Source organism: Aspergillus aculeatus, assembly GCF_001890905.1.
Source record: "Aspergillus aculeatus ATCC 16872 unplaced genomic scaffold ASPACscaffold_1, whole genome shotgun sequence".
NCBI classification, from domain to species: Eukaryota; Fungi; Ascomycota; class Eurotiomycetes; order Eurotiales; family Aspergillaceae; genus Aspergillus; species Aspergillus aculeatus.
Genome location: NW_017962976.1, coordinates 698,938 through 716,655, shown reverse-complemented (window position 1 = coordinate 716,655; position 17,718 = coordinate 698,938). Strand labels below are relative to the sequence as shown.

General features: G+C 52.6%; 5 protein-coding genes across 5 annotated transcripts; 4 read left to right on the top strand and 1 right to left on the bottom strand.

The window, feature by feature from the left end:
- Positions 1–1,851: 1,851 nt before the first annotated feature.
- On the top strand, positions 1,852–5,219 carry ASPACDRAFT_1060 (Zn(II)2Cys6 transcription factor; the record flags this gene model as incomplete). The annotated part of the gene is made up of 3 exons (XM_020195304.1): positions 1,852–4,075; positions 4,126–4,178; positions 4,242–5,219. Coding segments are annotated over 3 exons (3,255 nt in total), but the record flags the coding sequence as incomplete, so codon positions are not given.
- Positions 5,220–7,132: 1,913 nt separating this feature from the next.
- On the top strand, positions 7,133–10,311 carry ASPACDRAFT_74133 (putative homeobox and C2H2 transcription factor). The gene has a single exon (XM_020204128.1). The coding sequence runs from the start codon at positions 7,508–7,510 to the stop codon at positions 10,121–10,123; it is 2,616 nt and encodes an 871-aa protein (XP_020060837.1). The 5' UTR covers positions 7,133–7,507; the 3' UTR covers positions 10,124–10,311.
- Positions 10,312–10,837: 526 nt separating this feature from the next.
- Positions 10,838–12,342, top strand: ASPACDRAFT_74132 (uncharacterized protein). Its single transcript, XM_020204127.1, has 2 exons — positions 10,838–11,366; positions 11,512–12,342. Exons 1-2 carry the CDS (start codon positions 10,895–10,897, stop codon positions 12,165–12,167), a joined length of 1,128 nt encoding a protein of 375 aa, XP_020060836.1. The 5' UTR covers positions 10,838–10,894; the 3' UTR covers positions 12,168–12,342.
- Positions 12,343–12,518: 176 nt separating this feature from the next.
- ASPACDRAFT_55973 (putative ubiquitin-conjugating enzyme) lies at positions 12,519–13,729 on the top strand (the record flags this gene model as incomplete). The annotated part of the gene is made up of 4 exons (XM_020203077.1): positions 12,519–12,580; positions 12,632–12,726; positions 12,808–13,580; positions 13,646–13,729. The coding sequence occupies 4 exons, from the start codon at positions 12,519–12,521 to the stop codon at positions 13,727–13,729; spliced, it is 1,014 nt and encodes a 337-aa protein (XP_020060835.1).
- A 1,141-nt stretch (positions 13,730–14,870) lies between these two features.
- ASPACDRAFT_19843 (putative CUE domain protein) lies at positions 14,871–17,661 on the bottom strand (the record flags this gene model as incomplete). The annotated part of the gene is made up of 5 exons (XM_020198901.1): positions 14,871–15,449; positions 15,564–16,437; positions 16,819–16,869; positions 16,991–17,088; positions 17,143–17,661. The coding sequence occupies 5 exons, from the start codon at positions 17,659–17,661 to the stop codon at positions 14,871–14,873; spliced, it is 2,121 nt and encodes a 706-aa protein (XP_020060834.1).
- Positions 17,662–17,718: the final 57 nt, after the last annotated feature.

The window sequence follows — 17,718 nt, the reverse complement described above, 5'->3', positions numbered from 1 at the left end:
GAAACATCTCCACAACACAATCCAAATATTAAGAGGCAAATGAAAGACAGTTTAGTTTACTTTACTTGGTACAATTACGTCTTCCGCTTTGATAGTGTAAATCTGTTGTATTCGACACGGTGAGCGCTACCGCGCTTGCCATAGTGGTTTTTCGCCTTACCCCTCCCTTCCTCAATTTAACAGGGGTTTCATTTTCGAGGCTCTGGATGTCTGTCCAATGCGACCCGGTCAACCCCTCTCCTTCAGCGGCAAAGTCGGCCAAGCCTCACGCACGTTGACGCAGTAGTCAGTTAGGTTGCTTGGTGAATCGATCACGCTGTTGCCGTACGTTCACGTCATATGGTAGTGCGGGGCTTGCAGAGAGGGGGATCAGCCGGCCCCGCCTGTAGGGGAACAACTCTATGAATGCCCCTCTCTCTCGAGCCCCTCGCTGAGCTGGTTAGGCGCGGGGCAAATTGGGCCTCTTCGGTGATGCGGGTGGTGGAATCGACCGTCCGTTTTGGTCCGTTCACAGCTTCCCAAGTGAGGTATGCTGAAGCTATTCCGAACTATCACTGGACTGACCTGGCTCTCTCTCTCAGATCTCCATAGTGCTTGTTACATTCGCATAATACATTGATAATCGAGCCATGATTGGAGCCAAATATTGATGTTCTTAGTAATCATGATTGTGTTTTCGAGAAAAGAGGGTCCTATTTCGAACAGTTGCTGTTTTATCCCTTCAGGGATCAATATACCAGAGCAAAACAAGAACTCACCGACTTCTTTGTTCTGCTCAGCCCTCACTTACCATTCAGCAGACCGTAAAAGACATATTCGTTATTTTATCTATTTTTTCCCTCCAACCCACCCCAGAGTCCTTTCCAGGTCACAACCTAAGCTTAATACGAGAGGCATGAGATCTATACCGTACTAATCGGACCTGGACCTGCCTTATCAGTAACCAATCAATCTCCGATTGAATGGTAGAGATCACGTGGTATGACAGGTACCGTACAGTACTGTACCTTATTGAGACCTCGGCATCTCTTCACCAACTTGCTTCCTTGCAGGCCCTTCCTCAAGACATATTTTGGTCTTGCTTCAAGGTTAAGTCCAATGGCTACTACAATCTGAAAGAGGTATATAAGTAAACACTGAGATCAATTATCCACCCTCTCAATTAACCATGGCAGCTGCGGATAGATACGTACTCATGTATGTTAACTCTAACTAACTAACACTTACTGTACCTTTGTCAGCAAATCCTCCTCGCCCGCAACTCACCTTACCAAGTTAGATTAGCACGAACCAGTGCCTGTGAGAGGGTGGGTGAGTGCTGACATGATTCTTCTCCCGATCCTTACACTCCCCCGGGACCCAGACTTAGTCCTCCTCCAGCGTCTCCACCAATTTTTGCTATCTTCAACCTCGGTGTGCTTGCTTGCTTTTTTTTTTCTTCCCCTCTCTGTTCGTGTCCGTGCGTGTGTCCACAGTTCCCCCTGATCTACGTCTCTCTAGCGCGACATTAATCTCTATCCAGACTTCAGAGCCCTCGTGCAAGTAGACCGCCTGCGTCATGGGCTGCAACTGTGCCTTGCCTTCCGAATATTGACCGACCGCATAAGTCGCCGTCACGATACGCAACTGGCGACCTTAGAACTACGTGCGTCTTATTCGCGTCGATACAGTACCCTACTCTATCGATGGGGATACGATAGAAGCCAGCGCTTGATCCTACCATGATTGCTCGGCTGTTTCCAGCACTTTCGCACTCTTATTCCTACCCATCTCGCTTGAACAACATCTCCAAAACCCATTCCCGAGACATGCTCGCACGTTTGCGCTTCCCTTTGTCGTGCCTCTTCCGCCATGCTGAACCCCGCATCTCCTCCCTCACCGACCTCCTCAGGGAAGAAAAGACCGCATCCGTCAACTGATACGTCCTCGATGCCTGCAGAGTCGCCGGCGCAGTCTCAGCAGCAGGCCGCCCGTGAAGCGCTCGCCTCCGCAAATTCGATATCCTCGTCTCAGGCCTCCAATTCCTCTTCATTCCGCAACGTCTCCGCCTGTAACCGATGTCGTCTGCGAAAGAATCGTTGTGACCAGCGACTCCCCCGATGTCAGTCCTGCGAAAAAGCCGGCGTCCGATGCGTCGGCTATGACCCAATCACGAAACGCGAACTACCTCGTAGCTACGTCTACTTTCTCGAGGCTCGCGTGGCTTATCTAGAAAAGCTGTTAATGGACAATAACATCGAGTACAAGGAACCAGTTGCGTTCGATGAAGAGGAGGCCGTGAAAGTGGAGGCGGGGCTTGATGCTCCTCAGGCACCAGCCACAGGCTTGGAGACCTTGTTGGTGTCTACAGCCGAAGGACTCACAGCCGATGGAGACGAGAAAGGAATGAAAGGGGAGACAGACGGTTCGGTCGTGAGACAGGAGAGGGATGCCTCGAGCGGACAAGAGCTGGACAAAAGTCGGGATCCCAACAAAGAGGACAACTGGCGCATTCAGAATTTGGTATCAAACATAGGAATGGTATCAGTGCAAGGAACCTCTGATCCGCGGTATCTGGGCTCCACTTCCGGGATCTCCTTCGCTCGTGTCGTCTTCGCTGCTGTTAAGAGTTCCGTGTCAGGGAACGTTGCGGAGCGCGGGCCAATGCGTCCCAATGAGCGCCTGCCGCACAGTGCCACAGGGACTGCTGGTAGTACGATGCGCGATTCTTTCTTCGGCTTACAGACACGGCCGACCATGAAATGTGCGACATTTCCGGACCGGGACCTGGCTGAAAGGCTTGTCAACCTTTACTTCGAACATGCAAACGCCCAGATACCCATTCTTCATCGGACTGACTTCATGGAGATGCTCGATCGGACATATGCAGTTGACGAGAAGAACCGCTCCCCACGAAGCCTTTACTCACTCAATATTGTGTTTGCTATAGGTGCAGGTATCATCTTCGAAGATAAGTCATCAGGTGACGGGAAACGTGATAGCCGAGACCAGTCTCCGTCCCCGAGTTCTAAAAGACCACGACTGTCGAGCCACCAACATCAACCGGAAGAGTACCATGCATCTGCAATCATTCATCTGGAGTCCTTCCTTGGTAATACTGCCTCTGGAGATGGATCAGGTGCTTTAGAGGAATTGCAAGCTGTGCTACTTCTCGCTAGTTTCGCTCTTTTGCGGCCTGTAGCACCTGGGTTATGGTATATCGTTGGTGTCGCGATGCGACTGGCAGTTGATCTTGGCTTGCATTACGAGGATGGCACAGAGATCGATGCACCCGGGGACGAGAGCATTAATCGTACCCAAGGTAAGAGCACCGATAAACCTAAGAAGCATGTCGATACTCGCGAACTAGGACGGCGCCAATGGGTGCGTGATCTTCGTCGCCGTCTTTGGTGGTGTGTATATAGTCTCGATCGTTTGGTCAGTTGCTGTGTCGGTCGCCCATTCGGTATCAGCGATCAAGCCATCAGCACCGAGTTCCCATCCGCGTTCGAAGATAAATATATCACTAAGTCTGGCATCGTGGCACCGCCGGAGGGTGCACCGAGTTATAAGCATGCAGCGCACCACTATTTTAAACTCCGAGTTTTGCAATCAGAAATTCAAGAAGTGCTTCAGCATCAACAAGCCCGTTACCTCAGACAAAGGTCGCCATATCCCGCCAGAAGACCCATTCGTGCAGATATTGTATCTCCGTTCCTGCAAGGCTTCGACTCTTTTCATTCCTGGCGCAAAGACGTTCACAGGCGCTTGGCAGAATGGCAGCAAAGCGCGCCAACCCGCCGTGACACAGGCGTGCAGTTCTCCGTCGAGTTCCTTGAGCTGAATTATTGGCAGGCTGTTATCATGCTATATCAACAGAGTTTGACAGTGCCAGCAGAATTGGCAGATGAAATGATGCCTGCTGAAGACGTGTCCAGCCCGTCGTTTTCCAATGTGGATGAAGTGGAGGCCGAGGATGAAATCTACTACAAAGTCGCCGAGGCTGGGCAGAAGGTGATTCGGATCTATCGCCAAATGCATCGTGTGCGGTTGGTCAATTATACTTATCTGGCTACACACCATATTTTCATGGCTGGTAAGTTGTATCGAACAGATGTTTAACAAGCGTGCGCTAATAAATTTCAGGTATTTCTTTTCTCTATGCGATTTGGCATTCAGCTCTGGTTCGCAGTCGCTTGGTACGTACTTCACCATTACTTTCTTTCTACCATTCTCTTGTTCCAGTCTCTGATATTTTATAGACACTCGACGAGGTCGACTTCACCGTCCTTGCTGCTACCTCCGTTCTTGGGGACCTCATGCACAAATGTCCACCTGCAGAGGCATGTCGAGACGCCTTCGAGCGAATGAGCAAAGCCACAGTACAGATGTGTCTTTCGACCACTGGTTTTGGATCGCAAGTAGATCTCAGCCGGATCCAGGCAGAAGCAGCGCAACGACAGGCAGCTGCGCTTCACACCAACCAAGCCAGAGCATATGCAGGCAACCAAGCTGATTCACGGTCTCGCCATATCCAAGGCCCCGTCCGTCAACAGGGCGCCGGCCCTATGCGTCAAGCACCTCGCCCATTGCCACGCTTCGACATGAATCTTGGTGACCTGTTCAACGATCATGCCGGTGTTCCCGACCGGCCCAACAATGGGTCCAGGAAACCCGTGCAGTCGTACCCACTACCACCGCCTCGCGGGCCCCGACCCGACTACCCAGAACCCTCCTCATCCAATTACCCTCCCGATCGGACCTCTATTCGTCCTCATCCCCAGCGAACCCCTTCCCTAGAATACTACGCGTCTCCATACGACAATCCTGTCTCGCCTCAGACTCAACAGCAACCACATCCACAGCAGCAGCAGTATTACTACGCCCACTCGCCTCAGCAAAGCGCCTCACCTAACAGTGTCGGTGCCGGCAACAACCCAAGTCACCCTGCTGGTGCTCAATATCAACCCCCTCACGACCACCCCACCTCTATCAGCCTTGATTTCCTCGACTTTGACCCCAGCAGTGCAGCCGATGGCCAAATTCCCACCTCCGACGACAACAACCCCGAGTACAATCTCCAGGCCATGCCTTCATTAGGCCATGGGGTCGGTCACAGTGTGGGGATCGACCTCGGCTTTGGCATGGCGATGGATTTTCAGCATGATTGGAGTGAGAATGCCAATTACGATATGCTGGAAGGTTACTTCTTTGGTGGCTCGGGTAACAATGGACCGTCTGGAGAGGGCTGAATCGACCTGTCGTCCACCTATTTATTATTGTTCTCGATGTAGGGCTTGTAGAGACCTGGTTTGAACTATACAAGCCATAGGGTTGGCGAGATACACTTGTATTTATCTATACATACTTCTGGTACGGTTAATCTTCCAAGGATATAATATATCGAGTGTGTGTTCATTATGGCATGAGGGTGTGGAATGATGGTGATCCTTGGTAAATTCAATATGCAGTTAACCTCATAATACATCCCATCACCTTCGAGCAACATAAAGTGAGTGCAAGAGCATGGATCATGGAAACTGGACACACCATGGCATTCTACTGAAAGAGTGCCGATACACTGACATGCTCTGCCAGTACGGATTCTATGTGTGTTTCATGAAACCTCAGTAAACCGTTACCGTCCAGTGAACATACCAAGTACAAAGAATGGAGAATTTACAGAAAAAAGAGGCGTGGTGATTCCTGTAGGAGCATAAGGTTATTATCTACGGAGTAGGTACTGTACGTTCTAGCGCCTTTCGCAATGTCCACAGTCAGGTGATGCGCCGAGGGTTAGGAGCCGTTTGCTATACAGCAGCCGGGAGGTGTGTTTCCCCCCTCCAGGAGCCCCATCCATCACCTCTTCCTCTCTGACTGTTTCCTTGCAATCGGTCGGCCGAACTTCCCTCGGCTCCTGTTGGGATCCGACGAATTTTCTTCCAGTTCTTGGCATCCAGAGTTCTAAGTGGAGCAAGGCGGGTCTTGGCTACCAGCCTTATGCTAGTTAGTCTTGCTCAATTGCACAAGTTCATCGAACGGCGAGATTCCTTTTGAATTCCGGGACATGCCAATCTCGGAAAACACATTCAAAAGCATACAACTAGGTTTTGTGCAATCCTACTCTTTTACTTGAGTAATAACACCTTAGCTGCTTAATGGCTGATTGATTCACACTCCTATTATCATGTGCAACAACCTCGGAGGTGTCGAATTGGAGGAAGGAAACGCATTGCTTGCTATTTCCAGTCTCATCCTTCAAGGTCAACCTAGTAATTTTCGTCGACTCCCTGCTTGCCATGCGTGTTCGTATTGCGGGTAGTTGTAAGCCGCTTGTTGGCGCAGTTGCGAACGCCTTGATAGCTCGAACCACGAAGATTACACCGCGGGGCCGCGAGCCGAACAAAGAGAAATGGTAGTCGCACAGACCTGGATGAGGGGAAAGGGAAGGGGGCTTGTGTGAGATGACGATGCTGCTGCTGCTGCTGCTGCTGAAGACCAACCATAATCGCTGTGGTAGATGCTGTCTGTTTCCTGGCGTTGTGTCGCTAGACCAGGGGTGTTCCAATCTTAGTCTTTTAGTCCTCTCATCACGGTGATGGCCTACTATGTCATGCACACCTGGAGAGGCGGCATTGTCTGCCAAGCCTCAATATCTCTTAGGCTGTGTTCCTATCGGACAAGAAGGTTCCGTGATTGAGCCGAGAGTCGATCAAGGGAGGCAGGAATGACATCGCGTTGACGCCCGCATTATATGCAAGAGAGAGTCCACCTTAGTGATTGAATGGACAAAGAGGACGAGATCATATGGTTCGATAGCGGGTAAACGGCAGTATGTAGAGGAGAAGGAGAAGGAGTCTCTTCGTCTTGGCATCCATATGTACATGTAGTCACGAGTACTCAATAGTATATCGCGGTGTTGATAATTTGATAACGGTTCCCCCCCCACCCACCGCTCCGATATCGTTGATGAATCATTCCTGCCTATCCGGGATTAGTGTGGGCGCAAAGTTGGCTGTGCGCACCGACAACACTTGCCTCAAATAGGAATGGTGCTGTCATTGGAAGGGCGTGCAGTATTGCATGAGCTCCAGTTTTTCCTGATCTCTTGTCCACTGCTCGCCTATCCCCGTCCGGACCACGCAGCCTTCTCCGGAGACCAACAATCGCTAGGTCTAACGGGATACGATCCAGCGCTCCATGGCTCCATGAACTGCCACACCTCCCCCCCGGGGTGCATAGAAGGAACTGGCAAATCGACCAGGGTTCTGCCGTTCGGCGTGCTTTTGATACCCCAGACGAAAAATATAGTCATGTTGGCTGTCCCGTCCGCCCGCCAACAACCCGTTTACTATCCATTTCTACAGACAGTTCATGACTTGGTCTCTTGCTCCATACTATTGCTCGTCTGATCTTCCTCTTTGTTCATCTTCCAAAAGAAAGATAGACACGGATAACTTGCTCGCAAGCCTCCCACTGACTTCTTTCTTGATTTTAATCTTTCCTCAAAGATCTCGTCCAGTGGGATATGGAGTACTTCGATTTCGACGAGGCTTCGTATGATTCGCAGTCTCTTGTACGCGAAGATGACATTGCCTCCGAGAAGTTTGAGATTGACGATGGTGATGCCGCTGCGAATTACAACTCGTTTCTACAAGACGAACCCTTAGATTTTTCCAATGACCCACCAAAGCAGAGTCTTGAAGAACATCAATTGGTGGATGTTCCTAATTCTCTTCTTGGTAATGGCGTCTATCCAATGAGGCGTGCCAGGGAGCCCTGTGATTTTTGCAGGCATATGAATCTAGATTGCTTTGTTGCAAAGAGTGGAGTTATGCGCCAAAGTGGCTGTACTTGTTGCATCTCTCTCTGGCGTGAATGCAGTTTCACAAAGCAGGTCGAAGCTCCTGGCCGGTTCCTGGATACATTACACCCGATTGCCGAAAACATTGACAATACTACTGGCGGTCTAACAGGAAAGAAGGCGCTTAAGTCCCATTCGTACATCGCCGAGGAAGCGGACGGCCAGTCAAGGAAGAGCAACTCCCGATTGTCGCGCGAGGCGGTCCGCATCCTCAAGACCTGGCTGCTGGACCATAGTGCATATCCTTACCCAACTGACCAAGAAAAAGACGAGCTGAAGCAACGCACGGGTCTAAAACGAACCCAGATATGCAATTGGCTTGCCAACGCTCGGCGACGCGGCAAAGTTCGAGCTCCTCCGCGCAGCGGTTCTCCAGCAGCGCCCGGAGCAGTGGATATCCCCGGACAACAGCAACGTCGAGACGTCGCAACCATGACGCCTCTTGAACGTTGGAAGCACTCCCCTCCCGAAAACGAACCCGCTGCCACATCCGATATTATTCGAGCTTTGAACAATACATCCCTAGATCCTGAGCGGCCGCGCTCGTTTCATCCAGGTCACGTGCGTTCCCATTCTCGGAAGACTGGGTCCAGCAATGACTCAAGCCATGACAACTCCAATTTGTTTAATGCTCCATCAGTCAGCAGTCATGAAACCAGTCAATCGGCCAGTCGCTCTTCCTTATCCGATCTCTCTTTTGCGTCCGCCTTCTCACACCGTTCCTCATTGGGGTCGTTTGGCTCGATGGAACGGAAGGAACGGCGTCGTCGTCGGAAGCCCTCACTGCCTGTCAACCCGTTCAACCAGCAGAAGACCCGCAACGCCCGAATATTTCAATGCACCTTCTGTACAGATACCTTCCAGACCAAGTATGACTGGCAACGCCATGAGAAGTCGCTTCATCTAGCCCTCGAGAAATGGACCTGCTCGCCGTTTGGGGGAGTCGCCTTTATCGGTGGTGCCCATCGCTGTGTGTTCTGCATGGCCGTTGGCCCAGACATGGACCACCTGGAGTCACACAACTACAGTGCCTGCCAAGAGAAAACATCTGCGGAACGTTCCTTCTATCGGAAGGATCATCTCAATCAGCACCTTCGGCTCATGCACAATGTCAAGTTTATCTCATCCATGGATGCATGGCGGAGTAGCATCACTGAATTGAAGTCACGATGTGGATTCTGCGGGATTGGCCTATCGACCTGGAAGGACCGAGTCGATCATCTGGCCTCGCATTTTAAGAATGGCAGCAACATGACTCAGTGGCGAGGTGATTGGGGCTTTGAGCCCTTTATCTTAGGCCTCGTTGAGAATGCCATGCCACCGTACCTCATTGGCCACGACCAGAAGACCCTCAATCCCTTCAAGCCTTCTTCTGCAGCAGGCAAAGCGCCCGGACTCGTGGTAGCGGAAGATGCCAATTGCTTCATTCGACTGAAACATGAACTCACTGCCTTCATACACAATCAAGTAGCTGCAGGCGTTGTGCCCTCGGATCAGATGATTCAGGACGAAGCCCGGATGATCATCTACGGCACCGACGACCGTTGGCACCAGACTTGTGCCGACAACCCGGTCTGGCTCAGCTTCCTGAAACGGGATACTGGTCTTGAAGTTGTTCCCGGCTCGGACCATATCCAGCTCTCTGACTTGGGTATGCAGCCCCCATTCGCCACAACGGACGGACTACGACAGCCGCCCGTGGAAACCAATTTGTTAGCACGGTCTGCCTGTCGTTGGCAGCAACCATTCAGTCCTATGGCTCCCCCTTCCGGGTTCCACAGCCCTGCGCTTCCAGGAACGAGCCGGTCCTCTGTCCCAGCAAGCGCACCTGGAAGCTCCATCGGTAGCTATGCCGAAAATTCTGGCATCATGCCCACTAGACCACAGTCAGGGTTGTCGTCTGACTGGGGAAGCAGTTTGTCTGCTGGACCGACCGCGTTCTCCACTCCGCTGAGCGCTTCGGTTGATCCATTCGTGCAAATGGGATTTGACCCAGAATTCCTTCAACAGTTGAATTCCCGGTACGATGAGATGCCCTTGGAGGAACTGCAGGGTCTGGGCTTCGGGGGCGACGGCGGAAGTGATAATGGTTTCCCATCCCATGAACAGGAGACACAGGTGGCAGTTTCGATGGCACAGCCACTGGCTCCGTCAAAGATGGCTTCGGCACCCATTCCTATACCCAGTCCCAAGCAAAACGAAGTGTACATGTCCGGTGCAGGTCCTGATCCGAACCACAGTCTGGCACAAGATCTATATTTTTCTGGAAGGAATGCCTGATTGGTGAAAGAAGAAGAGTGTTTGGCCCAAGAGATTGTCAGACGGACAGAGTTATGGTGGTAAAAGTCTCGGATTCTGTTTTTAATTAGTCATGCCATCGTCTTGTGAGCGTTCAAAAGGTTCTTAAAACTGACACAGAAGTTGAACCGGGCGATGTTTAGTCTTAATATAATCGGTTAAAAGAGGGATTCGATCCTTGCTTCGCACATGTCAGACGTAGGGCGCAGGGCGTGTAACCTTGAACTGACAGGCGTGCCACTTCCATTTGATTGGCTAGGTATCTTAGGTCTAGTATCCATTCTGGATGGCTGCAGTGAATGAATGAAATAAATTTAGTCAGTCATCATGAATGTTTTCATGGTTACTCACGGAGTACCTTGACGAGGGTTGGCTCGGGATTGTCGCGGGATTGCTTGCTTATCGGGGGAAAGGAAAGGGAAATCGAGTCGAGACGAGTCTATCTATTGACATCCGTGATTGACATGTGATTCTCTCGGAAGTGGACGCCGGGGCTTCTCGAGGGGATTTCCCCCCCCTCCAACGCAATGGAATTGGTACTCATGCACCAGTCGCTGCTACTTAACGGTCTGACACAGCCACGTGGTATTTCACCGTGGCCTGATAATATCAGTAGACCCAAAAGTAAACCAACAAGCGTATTTCAACGCTTTCCCGCCCGTCTGCGTATGTCTGACGCAGACGCTTTAGCCTTTCGCCCTTCCTCCTCTCCAGGTACTATTCATGGTCAAAGACGGCATTTGGCCGTCGATAATGGCTGTCATGGATGATCGAGCACCTTTACTTGACACAATGGTCTATCCTCAGGCGTTTACCATCCTTTTCCCCGTCATTCCAGCATCTCTTCGACGGCGACTTCCTAGCTTGTACTCTACAATTCAGCGATCGGTCAGCTCAGGTGTCGCGCCAAACTTCAAGGCGAGTACGACTGGCGAGCAACCGAGTGCCTCCATGCACTCGCGTATGCCGTCATCTTCCATTCCGGAATTGGAGTGCTATAAGACCCTGCCTGACCCACTCACCGGCGATATCTTCCCGCGGCCTGCGACAGTGGATAGTTCGAGCAATGAGCGAGACTCGTGCGTGTCGTCTGTATCAGGAAAGGCTCCAGACATGAGTGAGATCACTGCCTTTGAAGAGGGTAGATATGGGGATTCATTCGGCGTACCATCATCATCGAGGTACGAAGCGGAGTCCGGATTGCGATGGAATAGAGTGATACCTGGTTTGTAATAGCAAAACCTACCCCTCTTGATAGATCTGAGTTGGTCCGGATTATGCCCTGATCCTCCGACTACAGAAAGCTGAGTTCTCGGTGCAAGGTGATTCGGAATTCTGTTGTGCCAGAACTGACGCACTTTTATCATTAGCGCTGAGCCTTCTCCGAAACGCTGGATATGAAGCGCAACTGCCCCGATGCGACGGTCCCCTGGCCCGCTCGTTGTACATCACTGCCCTAGGATATCTGTTAGATGCTCTACCAGCAGAACTGACTCACGAAGAGATCGCAACCATCCGGCGTAACCTTCCATCAAGTCTCCAGTCATCCACATTGGTACCGGGCGATGCAAGCCAGCCGGCAACAGGGCTTATGAGTTCTGACGCAGAACCAGACACATATCATCGGTCTAATAAGTCTAGAAGGTCACTCCTGCATCGCTTGCTGGCGTTCGTTATTATTCAAGTCTTTCTCCTTGTGCGATACGTCGTCCCGTACCTGAAGCTACTCCTTGCGCGGGTCTATCAGTACGAGCGCTCTCATCGGGTCGCCGAACGTGTCATTTCAACTACGCTAGACACGGTAGATAGCTGGGGCAAACGAAGCATGAGCTTTGGGTCTACCATCCTGGGTCTTTATGAGGGGAGGGTGCGCTCGACTGTGATCAATATTACAGACTGGTGGGTGGAAGGTATCGCGGGTGGTATCTATGAGGGCGTGGGAGAGGGTATGACGGTTCTGGGGCTGATACAACCCCACGCAAAACTCGAGAGGGCCTCGATTCAAGCACTCAAGAGGAGGCTGTGAAATGACATTTCTAGGACATGAGCTTTGTAGGCAGGCTGTCTATGATTGCGGTGCACTTTTCTATTTGCGTTATTGGAGCACTCACTACAAGCGTTGAATTTGTGCAAGTATAGAGATAGACTACTTGACTCTTTGACAACGAACCAAGATTTTGCTTAGTACATACGTACCTAGTAAGTTACTGTCCGTACATACCTCGCTATATCCTTATCTGCCTTGAGGCACTGCAGGCGGGGGCGGATATAACGGGGATAAGGCGAGATCCAACAACTTCCCGAAGTTGACAATCGAGCCCGCCCCTAAAGAATGGAAAGCCAGACTAGATGGACTTCCGCCTCAACCATAAACATCATGTCGACAACCCGTTTACCCAGCATTCCATCCCTTCGAAAACAGCAGCTTCTTTTGGAATTGTCAGTCAGTCCATGATCAATCTGTGTCCAATCTTCGGCTAATTGCACCAGTGCAAGCTTGCAATATGCGGCCCCTCCGGGCACCTACGTGAGCCTCAGTCCTGGTGATCCAACGCTCTGGTCTGGTGTCATCTTTGTTCGCGCTGGTGAGAGATCTCTACACGTTCGGCAGGCCAACTGAAGCTTCATAACAGCTAACGAACATGCTTATTACTCGTCTGTTAAAGGTCCATATGCCTCCGCTGTCCTCCGTTTCCAGATTCGCTTCCCTGACTCCTATCCCGACATGCCGCCCATGGTCAACTTCGCGACCGACGTCTTTCACCCCCTGGTCGTGCCCCTCACCACTTACACCTTCAGCACAGGTGCCTCGAATGAAGATCCCGTCAGCGCCACCGACGATGAGCGCTTGCCCCCCGGCGGATTTAGTTTACGGCACGGGTTCCCGCACTGGTTCGGTCGGGCCAAACAAGGCGGATGCAACCCGTCAACAGCTCCATCCATCAGAGCCGTGAGCGTGCGCAACTCGACCATCAGCACTAATACAAACGGGGGAAGGAGATCCGATCCGCCGGCCGGCAAAGAACCTATACCCGACCAAGACCAAACAACCCCCACCTCGCCCGCGACGGAAGAGATCGACCCCCCTTCTCCGATAGTAGACCGACGATTCTCGGAAACGAGGAAGACCGTCCCCGTAGCAGTCCTTCTTGACTATATCCGCTCGACATTCGACGACGCGACTGTTCTGGACTCCTTACCATTGGAGGCGGCCGCGAACCCGAGCGCGTGGCATGCGTGGAAGGCGCACCAGAGGGGCAACGACAGTGCTACAGCTACCTCATTGGGGGGGATGAAGAAGGCTGGAAGCCCGCAAGCCAGGGCCCCTGGGGATTGGCACTGGGATGGGATTTGGGTGAGACGGGTGCAGAGTGAGGTTGAGGCTAGTATTTCGGATTCAACTCTGTATGGGGCTACGCGCGGAGGGGCGGATGAGACGGTATGTTATTCTATGTTTTTTTCTTCCTTCCAGCGAGGACTGTTGCTGACATGGACTGGCCATAGATTCGATTCACCCGTTTGGATAAGGCTACGCTCGCATCGGTGATGGAGAAAATCAACCCACGAACGGAGGAGGTGCATCAATAAAGCCTACGAGCTAGGTGCTTCAATATACCCATTGTACTACCATCAACCAGTTGATCTGAGATATCCCTACTTCCCATACATGATTGTTCATGACCTCCGGGATTTCATTATGGCTCCCGTTTTGAGTCGCTGTTCGCACCTTCCCATTCGTTGCACAGCAGCTAGCAACTCACCTCGGACCGTGGACCTTCCCAGTACCCTCAATTTCCAAACACCAGAACCAAGCATCCCAATCACCAGCCTCCTGTATATCCTATCTATGCAACTTTCATCACAGCTTACAAGCCTTGTGGCAATCGTCATCCAACCCCTCTCAAAGTTCAACCCACATCAACATCCAAACCATTCACCGCGAATCCCACCGACATAAGCTTTCCTGACACTTACAATGCTCACCACCTTCAGTGAGAAGCGAACCTTTTCCCCGTCCAACTATACGACAACGATCATCGTCTGTCTCCTCATCCTCGTCCCTATCGTTACAATCTGTTGCATTTTTGCCCTGGCTGTCGCCTGCTCCGAGTACTGCAGCTCCCGCAGCAAGCGTCGGTTCTTCAGAGCTGGTGGGAGCGGGCGAGGGGGAGGAAGAAAAGAAGGGACCGGACGCATCTTCTTTCGGGCGCCGCAGAACTCGCGCGATGGCGGCCCAGTACCATGAGCTGAGGATTTCGGTCTCGATTTCTCCTCGCAGAGAAAGTTTGAAAACAAGCTTGTGCGAAGGAATTAAAGCTTATAGCCGGAAGTCATCAGTTTCAAGGTTGGATTATGTTGCCTGATGCTCGATCTAGTCCGGGATGTGTGGGCTTCAAGGAGTTTCGGTATGTGATCAAGTAAGAGGAAGCAGAGGAGCGCGAAGATTCGGTGGTGGTTTGTCAACTCGCCTCCCTTGACACGATGCGATGCAGTTGTTTTGACGCCCAAATTTGCTGGAGTACGGCAGTCAATGTGGCCGTAGTCGGAGTGGATACTGGCAAAAGAACCTCCTTGCTCACTATTCTCTCCCGGCCTCACATTTGAAGAGTCTCTTCGATGATCAAGTGTAACTAAATCTGTTATGCATACAGAGGGATTTTGTGGAAGTATAACCATGGATAGAGGCAGTACCACAAAATGCGACACTTTCACTGTTAATTGGATATTCTCATATACTGGTATTCCCCTTCTCATTTCCTACGTGCCTCCCAACCCCAGCCTCAAGCTGGTCCTGTCCTTCTACGAAGTTCTCCAACCACGGCGCATCATCATGCACCGCCGTCTTGTCCCAGAGTGGCTCCCCGTCATCATTGAAATCCGCCCACTGGAAAAAGCTACACCCTTTCTTGCCCGGGGCATACCCCGCATAGCACATCCACATATACCGGCCCCGGGTCTCGCGTCTGCGCTGCACACAACGCAGAATCGTATGAGCGCCACATCGGCACCGGGGCGTGTACCGCGGGTGCAATGAGTCGCGGTACCACCGATACGTGACATTGATGCGCCGATTCCCCGCCAGCGGATGCGGCGAGATGGTTTGTGCCGGAACAATGGCGTGCTTCCATTCCTCTTGCATCTCAGCGTGCATGACCAGCAGCGAGTTGTGCGGAAGGTGTATAGAGATTTGACCCTGAGCGTCTGCCCGGGATGGTGCTAATGCTGATGCTGATGCTGGTGATGACGATGTCGCCGGTGCTTTGCGAGAGTTGTTGTGTGCTTCCAAAGGATTCGGTTCCTTCGGTACCTTGGCCGGAGTGGAAGTCTTCTCCGCTGTATGCGCCGAGATCCGTCCTTCGGAAGTATCTTCCGGCGCCCCCAGGTCTTCAGCATCATCGTCGTCATGGTCGTCCATGGAAACAATCCTTCGGACACGAAACTCCCGCTCAACACCGAGACTCAAGCTTCCGATCACGGCCCGCGGGCCGAGATAGGTCAGTTCATCCGAGTGGTATCCAACCGCCTCCGTGGGGCCGTCGTAGCAATTCACAAAAGCCGCATTGGGCATCCACTCCTTGGGGGACTGATACTTCAGCTTGCGGCCGCCCGGGTAGACGGTGCGGATGCGGTGCTGGATCTCCGCGTTGACCGCCTGCTGGACCTTGCCGGAGACCGCGCGCAGGTGAGGGGTGGTCTGCCGGACGGTGGCCCGGTAGGTGCCGCCGTAGGTGTACTCGGAGGTGTGCTGGCGGTGTTGCTCGGGGGTGGCGACGTAGATACTGGCGGAGTGGGGGCTCTGGACGGTGCGGTCGAAGAGCTGGAATCGGTAGCGCGAGAAGTGCTGCGATTCGTCGAGGAGCTCGAGGAGGAGCGCGTTGGCTTGCTCCGCGGGCAGGAAGTTGTGGATTATGGTGCAGGGCGTGTGCGCCGCGATGTCTTCCGGGGAGTATAGATGCAGCGTCTTGCCTTTTCGGGTCAGCGATCGCTTTTTGTCCGGGTGGTGGGATATTCGCATGTGGGCATTTAAGGAAGTCTGAATGGCGGGTGTGGCGCCAGCCGTTGATCGCCTTTTGAGAGGGTACAGAGAGGCTTGAGCTTGGATTGTGGTGGTTGCCGTCTCGACGCAGCCGCCAGTGGAGAGTAGAATCTCCATCAATGCATCTAGAGCCATGTTCGGGAAGAGTGAGGCCAGGCGCGCGAGCTTCATATCGGTCGAATCTTCGTCCGAGCAGGTGGGCGCCGGAGGACTCCGGGCCCGTTTTCTGGAGAGATACCGATCCATGGTGTACACTCCTCTTAGAAAGCCAACTATTTAGACTATCACAAAATAAAAAGGACTTGTATAATTGTCGAGCACGAAGGGATTGAACGATTACAAAGCGATGGGAGGAAATGGATATCCTATCACCACGTGATTGCTCTCAATATGGCCAATGAGCTGGCGTGCTCCTTTGCGCGATAAGATCCATACTGGAAGCCTTGTCGATCGATTTGTCAGTAACCACTGCATCGACGTTGATGGACCTCACTCGATCTCTACTTGGTACACAGTATCTAAAATTTAGACTTGATCAAGCTCCGCAGTCATAATCATGATACTCTCAATACCGTTTATATAAGAATACTCTATCTATCCCAGCTCTATACAACCGGTTCCTAACGCCAACGATCTATACGAGCCAAAAGAGCCCAAACTCCAAGAGACATGAATCCACCCATCAAGACCACTGACTCTCTCCCAGATAAATTCTGCCAGAGCGATGAAACCGGCTCAACCCATTTCCAAACCTCATCCCCTCGAGCACCTCCACCACTGCCAAGAGCGCCACCTGCGTCCAGCCGGGGTACTCTCCGTCCGCGGGGTTGGAGTCCCGCCTCCTCCGATCCGGGAAATTCTCCTCCACCATGATGACCGGACATCGGCCGTAAGACATCTCCCCGGATCCCTTCTCGCTGCCGTCTTCTGCCGAGCTCCCCCTCGCCTCCTCGTCCGTGTCCACCTCGTCCTCCTCCTTCGTCGTCATACTCTCCAAAGCCCGCAGCACCTCCTCGTCCACCACCAAACACACCCGCAACCGCGCCGGTAGCTCCATCAGCGGCAGCGCCAGGTCTGCGCGCTTCCAGTCGTGGAACGCGCGGCGGACGGCGCCGATCTCCGCTCCCGCGTACCGCGTCTCGTCGCTGAAGACCTTGCAGGCGTAGCTCGTCTCGAGGAGGTGCCGCTGCTTGGGCGTGCCAGGGAGCCGGCGCGGGATGGCCGCCTGGACCTCGTAGGACAGGGCGCGCAGGTACACTGGTAAGAGTCGGTCCGAGCGGGCGCTGTAGGCTGTGCGATAGACGACGGGGCCCCAGGTTAGGGCCAGGAAGTCGCGTTCTGGGCTCGGGGGCAGCGAGCGGATGCCCGGCTGGGCGCCGATGTTGTAGATCTCTGTCGTGAGGAAATTGGCGGCTGGGGTTGGGGATGATGCATGGTTTAGGGGTTGGTCGTTGTTGTTGTCATCGGTCCAGGCTGAGGGCATGGTGGTGGTGGTGGTGGTGCTGGTTTTAGGAGAATGTGTGATTAAATGAGTGTGATT